The sequence below is a fragment of the Stegodyphus dumicola genome, chromosome 7, assembly GCF_044657685.1.
Source record: "Stegodyphus dumicola isolate Sdum_Otavi_A_Nest chromosome 7, ASM4465768v1".
Classification (NCBI taxonomy): domain Eukaryota; kingdom Metazoa; phylum Arthropoda; class Arachnida; order Araneae; family Eresidae; genus Stegodyphus; species Stegodyphus dumicola.
Genome location: NC_140774.1, coordinates 72,654,194 through 72,673,520, shown reverse-complemented (window position 1 = coordinate 72,673,520; position 19,327 = coordinate 72,654,194). Strand labels below are relative to the sequence as shown.

The 19,327-nt window shown below is 31.9% G+C and overlaps 1 protein-coding gene across 4 annotated transcripts in view; it reads left to right on the top strand.

Moving 5' to 3' along the window:
- The window catches only part of LOC118196846 (calcium-binding tyrosine phosphorylation-regulated protein-like), a 41,563-nt gene extending 26,964 nt beyond the window's left edge, over positions 1-14,599 (top strand). For 2 of the 4 annotated variants that reach the window (XM_085820453.1, XM_035368327.2), the window contains one exon: positions 14,398-14,599. In XM_085820453.1, coding sequence (XP_085676579.1) covers positions 14,398-14,453 — 56 coding nt within the window. In that variant the 3' untranslated portion in view covers positions 14,454-14,599. Of the gene's footprint in view, positions 1-14,394 lie in introns of all 4 variants that reach the window. The other 2 variants (XM_035368329.2, XM_035368325.2) reach the window with 1 other exon arrangement.
- The last annotated feature ends 4,728 nt before the right edge of the window (positions 14,600-19,327 follow it).

Genomic DNA, 19,327 nt, shown 5'->3' with positions numbered 1-19,327 from the left:
TTTCTAGGTGTCTAGTCTACTCTTTTATTTGATGTCATTGCTTCTTGAATAAATATTAAAAATTTTTACAAAAATTCCTACTTGTAATTGCAGTGTATAAGAAACAGGTCCTCCTTCTACAGAACAAAGCAAAATAATGAATTGTTTCAAGTTTAAACATGATGTCAGCTTCTACTTGCAGCTACTAACATTTGATTGGTTCTCAGAACAAGAACAGTGATTGCCCAGGAAAGCTAGACATTACAAACCACTTCATAACTGTGTTTTTTATTTATATTAAAGTACATATAACGTTTTTTGTATTGCAAATAATTGAATTTTGTGTTTTGTATTGAATTCAGTAATAAATTCTCTTTAAAATGATATATACAAGTTTGCATTTTGCGAAACGTAACAATTTCTAAGTTCAAAAGCATAAAAATTTCCAAGTGTCCACAATTTTGGCCACCACTGTATATGTATTTCTAGTAGTTCTCAACTTTTTTTTGTCCCATGCACCCTTTTGATGATCAAGATGCACCCTAGATGATCATCCCCCTTCCTCCTTTCATAAATTCGAAAACTACATATATATATTCATTTAAATTTAGATTCTTTTTATAAATTAAGCAAGATAAAATGTTGATAAATGCCAAAACTTCAATAAAAGTACTTTTTTATATTCATAAACTAAAAAGCAGCTACCTTAGCAGGTAAATAAAAGGTTGACCACATTCCTCTCTTGAAGTTATTAAATTCCCCCCAATATATAAAGGGTGTCTATAATTAAAGAACCCTATTTCAAAGCTGCCTACAGGCAAAACCAGAGATCAGAAAATTGTGAAATTTAGTGGCGGACTTAATGAAGGGCTGAGAATTTCTTTGAGCGAAAAAAAATTAGTTACAAATAGTGTCACCAGAGGACATTATATTAATAAATTATACATTTAGCAACACCTTTACAATAGTTTTAATGTCTTAAAAATTTTTGTCACAAAAAATATTTTCCACATAATGGCCATCATTTTTAGCTACCATCTGAAATTGCAAGATCGCACATTCCGCAGTTGACCGAAGTGTGTGCTGGGAAATGTTCAGCACATCTTGGTTTGCCATGACTTACCAGATGTTTCAAATGTCCCCAAAGCCAAAAATTGCATGGATTGAGGCCTGGGAATCAGGGAGGCCACATAGTACTAAAGTGCCGGCTAATGACATAATTTTCTGTAAAACGACTTTAAAAACATTCATAACACACTGTACAGTGTGCTCCATCTTGCATAAAGATTGTGTGTGCAAGACACTGATGTGCTTCTTTGTTCTCTTAACAGCAATATATATTGCTGCCCAATGATCGAGCATGTCACTGGACCCGCGAATATTAACTCCTCGAACAAGTATGGGCCGAGAATAAATGACACAGAAAATCCACACCATACTCTCACTTTTGGTGAATGCAATGGCACCTCTAAGACAGGGTGCAGATTTTCTGATTCCTAAATTCGACTGCTGTGAGTATTCACTGCAGCATCTAAATAAAAATGTGCTTCATCTGTCCAGAGGATATTTGAAGGTCATTCTGAATTGATCTCCAAGCGAGCAAGAAACTGAAGTGAGAATCGGAGTCGAGCATCAAAATCACATGGAAGCAACCGCTGCACTAGTGAAAGTTTGTAAGGATAATGTCAGATAATATTCTGCAAGATCTTATGGACAGTTGAACGTGGTCTATCCAGCGGCTCTACTATATGCTAGACAATGGCACTAGCCTGAAAGTTTTCAGCTATATCTTCTGTGACTTGAAGCACAACCTCCTGTACTGCTTCTGTAGAAACAGGGTTTCTTCCTCTTCCAGGACGAACAAAAAACGATCCCATTTCTTCAAATTTTGTAATTATTTTCTGAAAATTTTTATCATTCATTGGACCCCTTAGAATACCCCTGAAGGTCCAAAATTTTTGTAGAACAGCTACTATGATATTACTGTCTTGGTAAAACAATTTTACTAACAAAGCGTGATCTTGTAAACTTATTGTAACTTTTTTTCCCCTTCACTGAAAGAAATTCTGATCCCTTCATTAAGTCTGCCACAAAATTTTGCGATTTTCTGACCACTGATTTCGCCTATAAGAAGCTTTGAAATATGGTTCTTTAATTATATACACCCTGTGTACATATATTACACACATCACATCATATATATTGTTATCTCAAAAAGACTGAAATTCGAGATTTATTATTGTGCTCCCATATCATCTGCAGTTTACAGCAAGCCAAGGAAAATGTAATAATACTAATTATATCATTGAAGTTTCAAGATGAAAAAAATCTGTAACATTTGCATATTAGGCAGACAGTATTGGACATAGTAATACCAATCATAAAAAAATGCATATGCATATTGTCCCAATGTGATGAAAATGTAGCATATAGAATCTTGTGTCCTTTCTCATATTACAACTCAACTTTCAGACTTTCAATCTTCATAGTTGAAACACAACTGTATGAGTGTAAATATGTTGATGAGCAAAATCATCATACAGTATTTGAACTTATCTCTCTGTTCCCATACTCATTTACATTAGAAAAAATAATTTTATTTGATTATTGGCTAGGTATAAACAATGTATACAGTTGTGTCTATTGATATAGATAAAAGATCACAGTTGCTAGCTTACTAATCCTATTGAAAACATAAACAATGTTAAAAATAATTTGCTAAATTTCACTATTGTAAACAGATTCCTTCATCTGTGTGATAAAAAAAAATATTACTCTCGATACAGAAAGATCTGTATTATTTTCAGTATCATGGTACTTAACAATTCAATATCAGTGGTACTTAATGGTCTTGGAAATATATCTTTCCATTCTTGGAAATATTGGTGCAGTTGACCAACAATCAAATTTTGAGTTATCCAAAAATTTTTAATAGCAGCTAGGATAACTATCACATGTGATTTCTAATGTCATGGAATCTGCTCTTAAAAATACAGCAAAACATAATAAAACCACAGATGGTTTCAAGAGAAAAAAAAAAGGAATGATAAATGTAATTTAATTAGAATATTTACATAATAAAAAATCCTTTTTCCCCAGTTTCAAATGTGGATTGCTGTTATCAACTAAATTTAGATACTACACCATACAACACCTCCTTATAGAAGGAAGCCGGGACACTGGATTGTGACGTCACGCGTAGTCGTCTATGTCGAAACCCCGAGAGAGCAACGAAACAAAACAGGCTGCACGCTAGTGCCGTACTTAACGTTGATTTCACTATTTGATATAGATACTTGGGTGGGATTTTATTCAGAGATTCAATTATATATAATGAATAATTTAATTACTTCAAAATTTAACACAATAAAATTTGACATAAATTTAAGAATTTTTTGTTTCTTATTTCTTGACTTTAATGAATTATACTTCCTTGTAGGTTTCACAGCAGCATTTAAAAAGTTAAAAATCAGCCATACTAACTCAAAAAAGGAATTTCTGACTTTTCCCTCATAATTTAATATTGCTTTATATTTTTCTAATATTTATGAAAAAAACCCAAATTATCTGCATACAAACTATTACATATCATTTCATTTTTCTTCCAATCAGTAATTTGTCTTTAAAAGAAAATGGTATAAAAATGCACTAAATTTTGTCTATAATATGCTATGTGTCTTGCAAGTTTCAAATAAATTAGTATATCAGAGGTTTGCTTAGCAAATAATTCAATGTGCAATTTAAAATTATTGCTTAAATCTGTAGAACCAATAATATTAGTTGTATATGTACTTAACTGTATTGTGTTAGTTATATAGCTGAACTTGAAAATAAAGATTCACAAGTGAAAAATAAAAAAATTTTATTTACAATTTTATGCAAGCAGTCAGCATAACAACACAACACCTAAGTTATAACATACAAATAAGTTAAAACCAGCTGATCTCTTTTTATCAATAAATTATTCAAACTTTCTTGTAAAAATTGAAGCAAAAATCTCATTAAGCATATTGCCATACTAAGAAATCTCATCAATTCTTATTTATTAACAGGTGTGAAAATTTCAAAACTGCTTCTATATTAATTGGGTCTCATCAGAAACAATAAGATGAGACTATGTGACCTTAATATTTAAATTTTGATACTGCAAGTTCAAGTTTCTATTCGTTAAATTTCAACCCATTTTGTCTGGCAATTACAAACACCGTTATTAACTTTTTACAACAGCCAATTAATAGTTTCAAAATGTATTACGATACTGCCATAATATGGATAAATATCGGGCAAACACTTGAGAAGACCGTCTATTACCATTTAAAACACTTCAGGTGCACAAATGATATTAAATTTTATACGATGGCTATTATTATTTATGAAGCATATAAAGATACATTCAACAGCAAATGGATGTCAGCATCACCAGTATATGTAAAAACATTTATTGATGTTGTGTAAAGGAAGTGATTATCAGTTAATGTTTCAAATATAGAAAATAATAAAAATGTTTTACCTATGCACCAGTATCCAATTTGAAAGTATCTGGTCACTACATTCAACACAATTTTGTTGTAATTTTTCCAAGCTAAAATCGTGATCTTCTAAGTTACTCGCTATCAGGCTTGTTTAATTTAAGCAAAGAATATATCAAAATGATTTGTCCAGAAAGCCACCAGTCTTAATTATGGGACACCGGTAATTTCAAAATGCACATGAAAATCACAGGTTTGTGAAATGAGTGCTCCTAATCAGAGACACCCTTTATTCAGCCAATTCCCAGAATAATAGTAGGAGTTATTACAAACCTGTTATTTTGTCGCCATGCTGAAACACATAACTGTTATCTTGATAAAATAATTTATCATATGGTAACATGAAAATTATACTCAAATGATATAAGTAATGGCCACTTAAAGACACAACATAGACCCTTTTTTACACAACAACAAATTAAAGACAAGGAAATGAATTTTTCAATATTTTTAAGTGTAAAACAGTCAGTACATGCCCATATAAAAAATATAAATTATAATGACCCATTCTCAGTATAAAAGCAGCAGTTACCATAAACTTGTCATCTTGTAAGCATGCTGAAACACAACTTTTATCATGAGAAAGCATTTTACAGTATGTTAACACCAAATGATAACCACTTACTAAACATTAAGTGGTAGCCATTTAAATACAACCCAGATACCATTTTATGCAGCAAACACTCAACAGCACGAAAATGAATTTTTCAATATTATCATCTTTCAAGTGCTCTGAATATAAAACAGTCAGTGCATGTCCATATGAACAAAATTATAATGACCCATTCCCAGTATAATAGCAGCAGCTATTATAAACATACAATTTTCTAATCATGCTGGAAACATATAACTGTTACCTCGATAAAACATTTTATCATATGTTAACACAAAAATTATATCAAAATGATAAGAGTAGTGGCCACTTAAAACATAACCCAGACACATTTTTATGCGATGACAAATTAAAGGCAAGGAAATTCCTTCTTCAATATTTCAAGTCATAGAGTGGATATATATATAAATATATTTATATACGTTTGGTGTGGCCGATTGCAACCAAAATATGAGGTGCACATATACATGTTCAGTCCTATATACAAAATTTCAACGTTCTGAGGCTACTCGTTTTTGAGTTATGTGAGATATGTACGTACGCACGAACGTACGTACATACGTTCGTACAGAAGCCACGAAAAATTCTCTTCAGAATTAATTTTAGTTTAAGTTTTTTTAAGCAGTTTTATAATTTTTTTGAAGGAAAAGAGTATTTTATTCTGTCCTTACGTACAGATATGGTGCAAAAACATCGTTAAATTGCATTCGATAGCGGTCAAAATGGATATTTTCGGTGAAATATGCTGCCTGAAACTTTTCGCGATTACAATACTTCCTTTTTACTTCGTACAAGGAAGTAAAAAGGACATGCCTTCTTCAATATTTCAAGTCATCTAAATATAAAACAGTCAGTATATGTTCATATCAACAAAATTATAATGACCCATTACCAGTATAACAGTGGCAGTTATTATATACATATCATTCGGTAAGCATGCTGAAACATCACTTTTATCAGGAGAAAGCATTTTACCATATGTCAACACCAAACTTATACCCAAATGATAAAAGTAGTGGCCGCACTAAAACACAAACCGAGATACTTTTTTACGCGATGACAAATTAAAAAAAGGACATGCCTTCTTCAATATTTCAAGTCATCTAAATATAAAACAGTCAGTATATGTTCACATCAACAAAATTATAATGACCCATTACCAGTATAACAGTGGCAGTTATTATATACATATCATTCGGTAAGCATGCTGAAACATAACTTTTATCAGGAGAAAGCATTTTACCATATGTCAATACCAAACTTATACCCAAATGATAAAAGTAGTGGCTGCGCTAAAACACAAACCGAGACACCTTTTTACGCAATGACAATTTAAAGGCAAGGAAATGCCTTCTTCAATATTTCAAGTCATCTGAATGTTAAACAGTCAGTATCTGTCCATATCAACAAAAGTATAATGACCCATTACCAGTATAACAGTGGCAGTTATTATATACATATCATTTTGTACCCATGCTGAAACATATCACTTTTATCAGGAGAAAGCATTTTACCATATGTTAACACAAAACTTATATCCAAATGATAAAAGTAACGGCCGCACTAAAACACAAACCGAGACACTTTTTTACGCGATGAGAAATTAAAAAAAGGACATGCCTTCTTCAATATTTCAAGTCATCTGAATGTAAAACAGTCAATATCTGTCCATATCAACAAAAGTATAATGACCCATTACCAGTATAACAGTGGCAGTTATTATATACATAACATTTTGTAAGCATTTTGAAACATATAACTGTTACTTTGATAAAGTATTTTATCATGTTAACACCAAAATTATACCCAAATGATAAAAGTAGTGGCCACATAAAAACATAATGCAGACACTTTTTTACACAACAAATTAAGGGCAAGGAAATGAATTTTTCAATATTTCAAGTCAATTATAATGATAAAGAATCTTACCATATGTTAACACTAATTTGATATCCACATTAATAATAAGGACCACTTAAAATACAACCCAGACACTTATTTACATAGATGCATAGAAATGAATTTTTCGTTACTATTACTTTTCAAGTGATCTCAAGGTTAAACAGACAGCATACATGAGTAGAAAAAAAATAATAAGGAATTCACAATAATGTGTAACAGTAACTGTTAGATGCGAAAATATTTTTTCAACAGCTAGTATGTGTTAATGCAAAATGTGTTTCCTTAGTTAGTCCACCACTAGAACAGCCTAAAAGTTTCCACTGATCTAACCACTCAAGTAACTTATTTAAATAAATATATCTAACATCATCATTTTGCACAGTTAACGGCTTTTGATACTCATTCATCTTATGGTGTCCTTTAAAGATACTTTTGACATTGACTATTGACCACCATGTAGATATAATTTTAATAAATTCAGCTGTTGTTTCGTAATTTAAAATACTATTTTCTTTACCAATAACCATTATTGCCTCTGCAAGACGACTGTCAAATATTTGTAATGCTAGCTTGACATTTTGTCTTTCCAAATTGGTTGGATACAGAGCTTTCAGAGTCAAACCATAACTATATTTTACAATTCTGCCTGCCTCTAATGAATGGAGACTTTTTATGCATGCAAATGCCGCTGTTTCGACCTTGGAAAAATTTTCAAAATTTGGATAAAATAAACATTGCCCAGAAGTTTTTTGATTTATCCAGTTGTTCCTGACACACTTCAAGATGTGCACTGAGTCAATAACAAAAAATAGTGGCCGAGATAATTCTGCAGGGTTTTTATACACAATACTAATTTTGGAGGCATACAAAATAATGACATGGCTTTTTTATTTATTGAATTATTGTCAGAGACAACTGCCACAATTCTATAACCTATATTTTCTAAACCAATTATAATTTTCTTAAGATCGTGATACAGATCCTCAGCATTTAATGATTTAACTGGTAATATATGTGCCACATCCTTGAAAGGTGATAATAAGCTACGTATCATAAAAACATACGCACTTGTAGCAGCTTTTTCACAGTTGTAGGCCATGCCACACAAATTTCCTCCTTTAAAATCGAAACATGAATTTAAATGCACTTCATCCATCATAATAATTACAGTTTTATCATTTTCTTCTAAATCCTTGCGCATCTTTGTTTAACATATCCTAAAAAGTCATCATTAAATTGCTCAGTAATAGGATTAAGAGAAAACGTTGAACAAATTCTACGAATAGTACGTGGATGGGGAATAGAAATGTAACCTGAATGTCGTAAAAACTTGTATGCATGCGGTGAGATCGAGTTTAACAAACTGCAAAAAATAAGTAAATCTGGAGTATATCGATACTTCTCTTTCTTTACATTTAGTTTATTTACTTGCTCTGAAAGGAAGTTCAGTTCAGTTTCTTTTTCAGGTAACACTCTTTTCAATTCTGAAAGCATATCATCCACAATTTGTATAGAATTCTTAATATATTCTTCATTTTGTAAGTTATGAGACAGACTTTCAACTTCCTTTAGTACTTCTAGAAACATATTTACATTACTAATTTTTAGAGGGGAAACAAATTTACCAATAGATTTTATAGCGATGTTTTTAATATAAACACATACTGTTAAATCCTCATTTATTACTACCGATTTTTGAATTTCTGGAGCTGGGTCACTTAAAATATCAAGTAACATAGTTGAATTTTCAGTATGTACAGTTGTCCAAAATGTTTCTAAAATCTGATGTTCTAGGCAATTATTGAATTCAATTAAACTTTCAAATGATCGTTCATTATCATACCGTTCTTTCATTTTCAAACTTTCTTCTATCGCTTTCTCCAGGTATTTCTCTTCTAAACGAGCTTTCTTCTTTTCTGGTGACATTCTCGATACAGAATTTGATGACATGTAGGATGGGCCATCAGGGAACTGAGAAGGTATGCATCCTTTTTTCAAACGTGGCCTAGAAATTGGGGCTTTAATTAACTTTGCTGATTTCTCATCATACATTTCGATTTCTCGTATTATTTCATCTGATCGAAAATGTAATTCACATACCTATAAAAGAAAATATTCAAAAATCAACTTGTTGTGTGTACAAAAGTTAGATGCATGTTAATATTTAGTAACAGAAGTCAATAAGCCCTATGATTTAAATAAATAATTTGATACATAAATACGAATTAAAAAACCAGTAATATCATTTCAATTACGTGTATAATTTAAGTAATTTGTAAAATCTGGAATGCTCATCATAATGATTACAGCTTTATTTACATTTAAAGAAAATTATATATTTGAGATAATTGTTTACAACAAACACTGGTTACCAAATACAAATAATTACCTTAAATACATCATACCAAACTTTCATATATCATTACAAAAATTTTAAAATGAAACCTATTATGATTACTTAGTAGTTCCTTGTCATATAAATTATGATAAATTTGGAATAACTACAGAATCTGCCTGCACAATATACTAGAAAGCATTTACAAATTATTGGCATTTATGTAACTACTAAATTTAGAATTATTCCTGTTATATGGAACTTTATTTCATTCATAAAACTTTGAAGGAAAATATTTTTTTGAAATGATTAAAACAGGCAAGATTAAAATCTTTCAAACATAAAACTTCTTACCCACAGATCAAAATCTAATATCGTAAGCATAAACATCACATACCTATCAATAAAAGTAATAAAAAAATGTAAAGATACAAAACATAAAAAATGCAGTAAAATTGAACTTACTCTGGTATGTTTAGTAGGTTGAAAGCCATCTTTTCTTCGTAGACTCCTTATCCATTTCATCCGGAATTCAGTCTCATTTGGAAACTTGAATACAGCCACTTTTGGTCCGTTTTTATAATTACCACGACATGTGGTTACAGCACATTTATGAGGCATCGTATGAAATTATAAAAGCACGAGACAATATAAAAACTCTGTTGCTAACGCAAATAACCGCTCCACGTTCGTCGCTCTTGGCTCAACTACGGGGCTTTAATTTTGTTTGAAGGAGCGAGGTGAGTCAGAGACGACTACCTGTGACGTCAGAGCTTCCCCTCGCTTCAGTGTCCCGGCTTCCTTCTATAAGGAGGTGTTGCACCATATTGTAACCATTTTCATGCTATTTTTCTGTAGTATGAAAATAATACAGAAGATCTTTCTTTAAGGAGAGTAATCCATTTTTTTTCCCCTACCACACAGATGAAAGCATATGTTTTTAATAACTTTTATGTGGAAAAGTAAACATAAATGATTTCTGGAAATTCTTTTGCATTACTCAAGGATGTTACTAGCAGAAAATACCACTCAAGAATGCAAAAATTTCGAGAAATGGAATAAAGTCTATCCTGCATCATTAAAATAACACACACAAAATGAAAAAGAAATGATAAGTCAACTTGATGCCAAAGTAGATGAAAGCTTGTTCATTAAATCTAAAAACTAAGCTAGCTCTTTATTTCACAATACTGGATATTTAATATTTGCAAAGTGTCCAACAAATACTTATATCATCAACTACTGAATCATTCAAATGAAGGAACCAATAATATATTCGAATTCTTGGAAATCTGCAAAATGTAATTAGAGAAAAGGTGAATCTAAGAATTCCATAGATCCACTAATCACCCACTGATCAAATATAGTGCCCTAGTTTTTTTACTTAGTTTAACAAGGATATCATATTTTGCAATTTATCATATTTCATGCATTTAAGCATCTTGAATTTATATTGCACCCAGCTAACAGACAAGTACAAAATAATTTTAATTTTTCTCTCTTGAAACAGTATATTATATGGTACTGATTCTACATTGCTCTGTCATCTTACAAGGATTTTCTGTGCATAAAAACCAAAGCTTATACTGTAGTGTTCAGTATATTTTACATCCTTTATTTCATAATGTGGTATATTTTATTGTTACTTTATTTAATTTTCCTTATATCATACTGCGCATAATTTATCAATTGAATTAGATCATACTGGTATATGTATCATGTTTAATATAGCATTCATTATTATGTACGCTGTTACTAATATCCAGTAAATCTTGGAACGTCCACTCAGTGATATAACGCACTATTATGCATGTATCCTAATTTTTTTTAATTGAAACAAGTTTAAGTATCAGATTCATTACTTATTTTTAATGTAATAAGATGCACCATTTCTTAATTTAACCCTTTGACGCACGGCGGTTGCACCCGGAAACCACCATTTTCTGAATTTTTTTTCTCCTCTTTTTTCCGAAATTTTTGAGTGAAAATGGATTGATTACTGATCTTTTACATCTAAATAACACAAAATGACTGTAGAATCATATATGTTTTAGGTATTAATACTTCAGATCGGATGCCTTTTAAAATTTGTTTTCGATGAGACAAAATAACTTCCTTTTATTAATATAAACAACTTTTAAATTTCAAAAGTTAGTCATCGCATATCATGATTTTTATCATAAACAATAAAAAATTGCAGTAATTAAACTGCATATATAAAAAAACCTCTATATGTATGGCATTTGCTATGTGGCTTCAGGGCACAACCACTGCGCCACTAGAGCATTGTGTCACAATGCTTACAATCCTCTAAAAGCTCGGTGGTCGCGCCTTGAAACCACTGGCATTTGCTTCTCAATGGCGTTCGCTTGCTTTTCAAATAGGAATGTTTATTTTTACCTGGATATAGATAAAGGGCTTTGAAACCACAGAGTTATTTTATTACTAAACAATACATGCACCTGTCCAGTAAAAAGGTCTTTCTTTTCCAAATACTTTTCTCTGACATCAACACACTTGCTCCCCAAGCTAGTATTGTGATTTTATAAATTATTTCCTGTGGTTTAAATTTAATGTAAATATACTTTGCTATAATTAAAAGTAGAAATCGCGTAAAAGTTTTATTTAAATTAAAAATATTTTCTGAATATTTTGGGACGAAATACGAATAAAATAAGTGTGAATGGGAAACGAACGATCAGTAGGAAGCCAAAAAGACCAAGCCCCCCCCCCCATTAACATAAAAAACCATAAATTTCATGTGCCAGATGAAAAGAAACTAAATAACACTAGACATATACCAGTGAAATTTAAATCCAGGCAGTGTACATTTTGTAGCACAAGGAACAAACCTGATAGGACAAGATGTATGTGCGAAACGTGCAATGTGGGTTTATGTATGTACCAAAGAGGCAAAACATGCTTTGAACAGTGTCACAAAAAAAAAAAAAAAAAGTGTTCTTTAAAATTAAAAAAAAAAAAAAAAAAAAAAACACTGAGTTCTTTTTTATCCTTTTATTGAGTTTTTAATCCATTTATCCAAATATCCTTATTATGTAGGTACTTATATTTTCACTGCTATAGAAAAATTACATAAATGTTTATTTTTTAAATTTTTTCTGATGATTTACTTTGTAAAATAATGTAAAAAAATTATATATAATGTAATTCTTACATACATTTTTTTTTAAATTCATAAATTTCATTATTTATTGGAAATGCGCGCGGAAAATGGTAAGTTTTTTTTTTTCCTAATACATCAGTAAATTTCAAAGTCCTAGACGCGCAGTGGTTTCACAGTGCGACCACAACCCACAGAACAATGGGCAAGAGTAGATTTTTTTAATTCATATATTATTTGCCTCTAGGATCATAATACTCAATTTCTATAGTTTTTAGTTAAAAAAAATTATAAAGCGCGTCAAAGGATTAACTGAATATTGATGTAGCATGCTGCTTCAAAGTTAAATGAACAGTTACATTTTATATGCAAAATAATTCTTGGTAGATATACACTGCTCAGCAAAATTAAAGGATATTGAAAGAAATAAAACTTACTGAAAAATTATTTGAAATACATAAAAGTATTACATAACATAAATTACCATTTTTACCAATTATTAGTCTCAAAATATTGAACTTAAATTTTTGGAAATTGTATAAAAATGGGAAAATGATTCCTCTTGTTTTGAAGAAATCTTTCTTTAATAGGGTGTATGGTCATTTCTAATAAAAATGCAAACATCGCATTTTGATTTCATAGAATTCATTAACCTGTTGTCCAAATCTTCTAGAATTGCATGGCAGTCTTCTAAAAGTATATTTTTCAAATTATGGAAGATTCAAAGAGGCTTTTGGCAGTCTAAGGCATTAAATCCATTCTCAGTCAGGTTCAATACCTGAAAAATAAGCTGCACAATCCATTTAAGTGATACCTTCTGTTTCCAAGTATTCTAATATCGAAGATGCTCAATGTTAATGAGCACTGTCAACTAACAGCAACAACTCTGTGTTAACAGTACTTCAAAATGGTTTTACCTGAAGTTCCAAGATCTTGTCCACATTATCTGACTGGTTACAGAACCTCCATCAAAGATGTACAACTCAGCCTGACCTTTTTCATGATTCCACTCTAAACCTTGAAACTGCTTCCATAGAAATGGGATTTTTCATGAATAAGAGAAGGCAAGCTCTGTTTCTCTAGATCAAAACATGTCTAGAATCACAATTCAAGGTATATATGAACCTATTATTAAACAGGATATGGTCCCATTTCTCTTGGCTCCACTGCGCATGACAATGACACCAACTTAAATGGGTCCCTTTTGAAGATGAAGGGCGTGAAACACAAACCATGAATTTTCTTGCATAAAGTTAAATCTCATGAAGCCTTTGTGCAGTAGCAAACTGACTAAATCAAGTTCTTGTGGCAGCCTGGAGGTCTAAAAGCAAATCTCTCACAGTTGCTTCACGGTTTTTTTCATGCCAACAATAGCAGATAACAGTCTTGTTGTTTTGGTCTGCCCTTACTTACCAATTGTTTTACATCTTAAAAAAAAAAAAAAAAAAAGTCCTGACTTCTTGATTTGACACTTTGAGGGGCTTTCAAATCTTGAGAACCTCAGTGTATGTTTAGTCCCTACTCTTAAATTTACCAATTAACTTCCGCTGTTGGCCTTGACTTAAATGATACCTTTAAATCATAGTTAATGATTACAAGCCACTCTTGCAATCTACTTTAAACAACAAATTTCAATGTATCTGTTGTACAACACGTTGTCAATTGCCTAATTTTCATAATTCATACACTAACAAAAAAATCCAATTTTGCATTCTATTGCAGATAATTAACAACAAATGATACCATTGGACATTGACTGAAAACTGATCAATAAGCATATTTTTCAGATTATTCTTTAAATTTTACAAGCAGTGTATATTATATATACCCACAATATATGTTAGTTTAACATTCCTTTTAATAAATATGTGATTTGTGAAATTTGCATATTCAAATGTTTTATTTTTAATAATAGCAGAAGAAAAAGTGGAACAAAATCATGATAACAGGGAAAGTAATGTGTGTGATGAATAAGAAGACAATCTGGCATTATAAGTAATAATTCTAACTGAATATTGTTACGTATCTTCAAGACATTTTATCTTCATATGTTTATGTATAATGTGTAATGTAAAATATAGGGAAGTTTCTAGAATAAAATAACTAAAACATCATTTTAACATTGACTTATTTTAATATTTATTAAGATATTATTATCTTTTCAGTTATTGACTTCGAAATTGAAATTTTCTGCTTATTCAGATATTTTGTAGAATCTTATACTTAACAAATGATTGCATTTATATATGTCTTCCTATGAACTTCACTAATTTGTCCACTTATAAGTAGCAACTTACTTCTAAAATGCCAGAATTTATTTAAAATCCTAAATTTTAACTGCCGAAAAAATCCGTTTATGTAAATTAATTTTGATGCTTTTAACCTGCTTAATAGCACAATGACAGAGTAGATTTTTATGATTTATCTTTAATCACTTCAAAATAAAAAATTCATTCTATAAATATTATTTAGAGTATGCATTTCAAAATCAAATGCATCACCTAATCATAAGGGATTTAAATTTCTTTTTAATTGATTACACTTCTGCTCCAAAAATAAGTAATAAAAGCAAAACATGGAATAAAAGAAAAACTAATGGATATGCATAAAATTGATCCAAGAGGTTAGTGTTTTATTACTAGACCATATAGCAAACAATAAAGCAAAGACATAAAAAATGCATGTATTATGACTAACACATCATAAAAGACCAAATGGGTTGGATGAATGACAACATAACAGTAATAACAGGTATGATACCCTCTAGCATGCTGACATGCAATGCATGCTTGACAATGCCAAAGCTGTCAATAGTGTCGTTGATACTTGTTGTGGCAGTAGTGACCATTCCTGTAGTAATTCATGCCAGAGCTCATGGAGGAGGGCATGGCAACATGCTGCAACCTATTAGCCCCAATATGTTCCACACATGCTCTATGGCAGGGATGGGCAAACTACGGCCCACCAGAAGGTTCTATCCTGCCTGTGGATAGAATTTTGATTTGCCAATCCAAGGCAAATTAAAAGAAATATATATTATATATCCATCTCCTTTTCTACTTTGTTTAAATATTATATTTTTTCTTCATTTTTTTCCAAAGGACTTATGATCTCTTTACTTTCTCTGTTTTTGTATTACAAAACATAAATTGACGGAAATAGCAAACACAGACGGCTTTCAACCTGTAAAGTGTTAAAAGCAGAAGTTCTTTGTTAGTTATAGCTGTAGATTGGCACCAACAAGCATTATCTCTTTCTTGGGGAGCAGACATATGGGAATCCAATACAGCTGAATTAGACCTCACAAGTGGCAGATTGCGCATTTTAAGCTCTAGCCCGCAGCTTTTTCTTCTTAAGTTCTAATATTATTGATTGCATATGAAAAGATTGTGGACATATAGCATCATTGTGAATAGTGGTGATATTAATTAAAAGTATAGTGTAGTTAGTGCTTGTTTGGGTTATTCTTAAACTATTTCAACCCCAAAATGGCAACTAAAAAACATGTAAAGTTGATTCAGAGAGCTGTGCTTTTAATGATGAATGGACATGGAAACATTTTTTTACATTTGTAAATGATAAACCATCGTGTCTCATCTGCAATGATGCTGTAGCAGTCTTCAAAAAATATAACATTTCTCATCATTTCACATCTAAGCATAAGAATTCCAATTATGAAGCAATGTCCGAATATGTAAGTAAACAAGATGCAGAAAGTCTTTGTAAAAAATTAAAAAGCCAACAAAATATTTTCAAGAAGGTAAACAATATCCAAGAAGCAGCTACGCATGCAAGTTACATTGTAGCATACGATACTGCTAACAATAATAAAGTTCCCAGTGATGAGAAGTTTGTTGAGCAATGCATGATCCAAGTTTGTGATGTTTTATGTTCAGACAAGAAAAATAATTTTGAGACTGTAAGCTTATCTCGAAAAATTGCGACTTCTAGAATCGAAGACATCAATAAAAATTAGACACCACAATTAAGAGTCAAAGATTGGCCAGTTTAAATTTTGCTATTTAGCTAAGGATGAAAGCACTGATATAAATGCTACTGCTCAATTAGTATTATTTATAAAAGGTGTTGATGAGAACTTTGAAATTACTGAGGAACTGGCGTACACGCATTCTTTAAAGGGAACTGCAACGAGATGTGATATTTTTCTTGAATTTCAGGGAGGATTTTTAACTTGTGCCCGTAACAAATACATGTAATATTACTACCGACGGAGAGCAAATATGACAGGAAAAAAAATCTGGATTTCTTAGACTCTTTAATCAAAACTATCCTGGGAACAATGTTGTTTTTCTGCATTGTGTTATCCATGAAGATGCTCTGTGTAGATCTGCATTGAATATGAAACCCATGCTTGATGCGGTCATGAAGCTTGTAAATACTATTCAATCTCGTGGGCTTACTCACAGGCAGTTTTGAGATTTTCTTCAGTCCGTGCAATCTGAATGCTCTGATGTACTGTATGACATGAAAATAAGGTGACTTAGTGCAGAAAGATAGTCTAGTTTCGCTCAAGTTTGGCAGCTGAAAGACGACATTGTGTCATTCTTCCATGAGAAACAGTGTTCTGCAGAGTACAAAATGTTAGAAGATACAGAATGGCTTTCGAACTTTGCATCTTTCACAGGTCTTCTTTTTTAAACTAAAACTAATATGTTAGCTGGGTAGCTAGCTAAGAACGACTTGTCTCATTTCCCGAGGTTAAATTCAATACCCTCAGTAAATGAAGAGAAGCTTATGATGAATGAATTATGAAGATGGCTTGAAAAAACTGCATTTTGAGTTCGAACGCAGATTTCAAGATTCGAGTGCCATTTAAACAGAATTGGATATTTTTACAATGCCTTTCAATGTAAATTGCGAAGCAGTGAGGTCAGATTTGCAGCTTGAATTAATTGAGTTGCAATATACCAATCATCTCAAGCAGTTGTTTCTAAATATGCCAAAGTTGGAGTTTTACAAATCATTTTCAAAAGTAAGTTTCCCAAATTTAATATCTCATGCCCAGAAAATCAGTACTATTCTTGCTTCATCTTATTTATGTGAACAAGTGTTTTCAACTATGAACCTGAGAAAGAATTAATGTAATACTTGTATATTGTTTTATAAATTTTTAGAAAAATTGATCTTGGCCCGCCAAGCTTTTTTTTTTTTTTTTTTTTTTTTTTTTTTTTTTTTGACTTTTGGCCCACAACTGAAAAAGTTTGCCCATCCCTGCTCTATGGCATTCAGGTCCAATTATCTAGCAGGCCATGGCAGATGTGGAATGGTTTTCATCTCCAGATAACTCTGCACTACCTCAAGCTCTATGTGGCTGGGCGTTATCCTCCAATCATGTCAGTACCCTTTGCAGCAATAAAAGGGTGCACAAGACAATGCAGAATTTCAACACAATATCGTATGGCTATCATGGAACCATCAGAATCATGTAGAGTTTGGTGTGGCCATTTATTGCAATCCCAGCCCAAGCAAGTAAGCCTCCTCCTTTGTAATGGTCTCTTTCAAAGAGGTCTGGCGCTCAATAGTGTGTCCCTGACCATATCATTGCCCTTCGGGAATCTGGATATTAAATCAGGACTCGTCCATAAAGGGCTTGTGGCCCCACTACTCTGTTATCCGTGCAATATTCATGGGACCAATTCATCTGTGCTTTGCCATGCGATGAGGACAAAGGAACACAAACCATAGGTCGTCGGGTGTACAGTCCATCTTCATGCAGTCGGTGCACAGTTTGGCAGGTTATGGGTGATCCTGCAGCAGCAAAGAGATGCAACACCAGCTGCCATGCTATTAGTGATCTACGGCATTTTGCACATACCAACAAGAACCGATCGTCTGCCATTATGGTAATCCTGTGGCATCAAGACTCGCATCTTCTACAGGGGTTTTGACTTTCCACTTAGCTATCTCAGATTATGCAGAACTATCACTGCTTGCAAACTGATGCATAGGTCTGATATATCCTATCTTAAGTTGTAGCAATGCGACTCCAGGATTGTGTTTTATGCTAATTTTGATTGCCTGTTTGCATTTGGCTATGCAACCTCATATGTAAATCATATGTTTTTTTAATTCCTCTTTTTACATTTGTACTTTTTCTTTTAGCACTTGTTACTTTTTTTAAGCACAAGTGTTTTTTAATATAATTAAAAGCGAAAGTTTTGTTCTTTTTCCTTCAATCTTCATTGATTTTTTTTTTTTTTTTTTTCAGTATTATTAGTTACGCATTCATGTTTAGCTCAGCAAATGAATATAGCGATATAATGTTTATGTATTTATTTATTAAGCAATATAAATATTCACTAAACTAAAGTTTAGAAATTAATAAGTTTACTTTTCTAATATCTATCACACTCCACATTTATATGTTGTTGATATTAATCTCTCTTGTCTAACCTAATCAGAATAAGCTCCAGATAACTCTGCACTACTCAAGGCAAAGAGTGCCAGACTGCATCTCTTGTTAGCATGAGCCTCGAGCACCATATATGTAACAGTATAACTTTGCCCAGTTTCACACCAACTTTGATGAAAAGCACCTTAGGGAATGGGTACAAGAATCTTCTGTCCTTCTTTCCCTACCACCGAGCCTCTTAAAAGACTTTCTGCCGACTGTATATTTTGAATGCTGCCATCCTACACAGACACTAACATTTATAAACATCCATACCTTCTCAAGGATTTGGACCCCAACCTTTTGGTATGGCAGTCAATGTCACTACCCATTATCCCATCTGGGTGGCCATATTCATATGTAACAATAACATATGGACTCAGTTTTAAAAGCTTTATTCCCCTAGCTTTTTCTTGTGATAAAATATGCATACAAA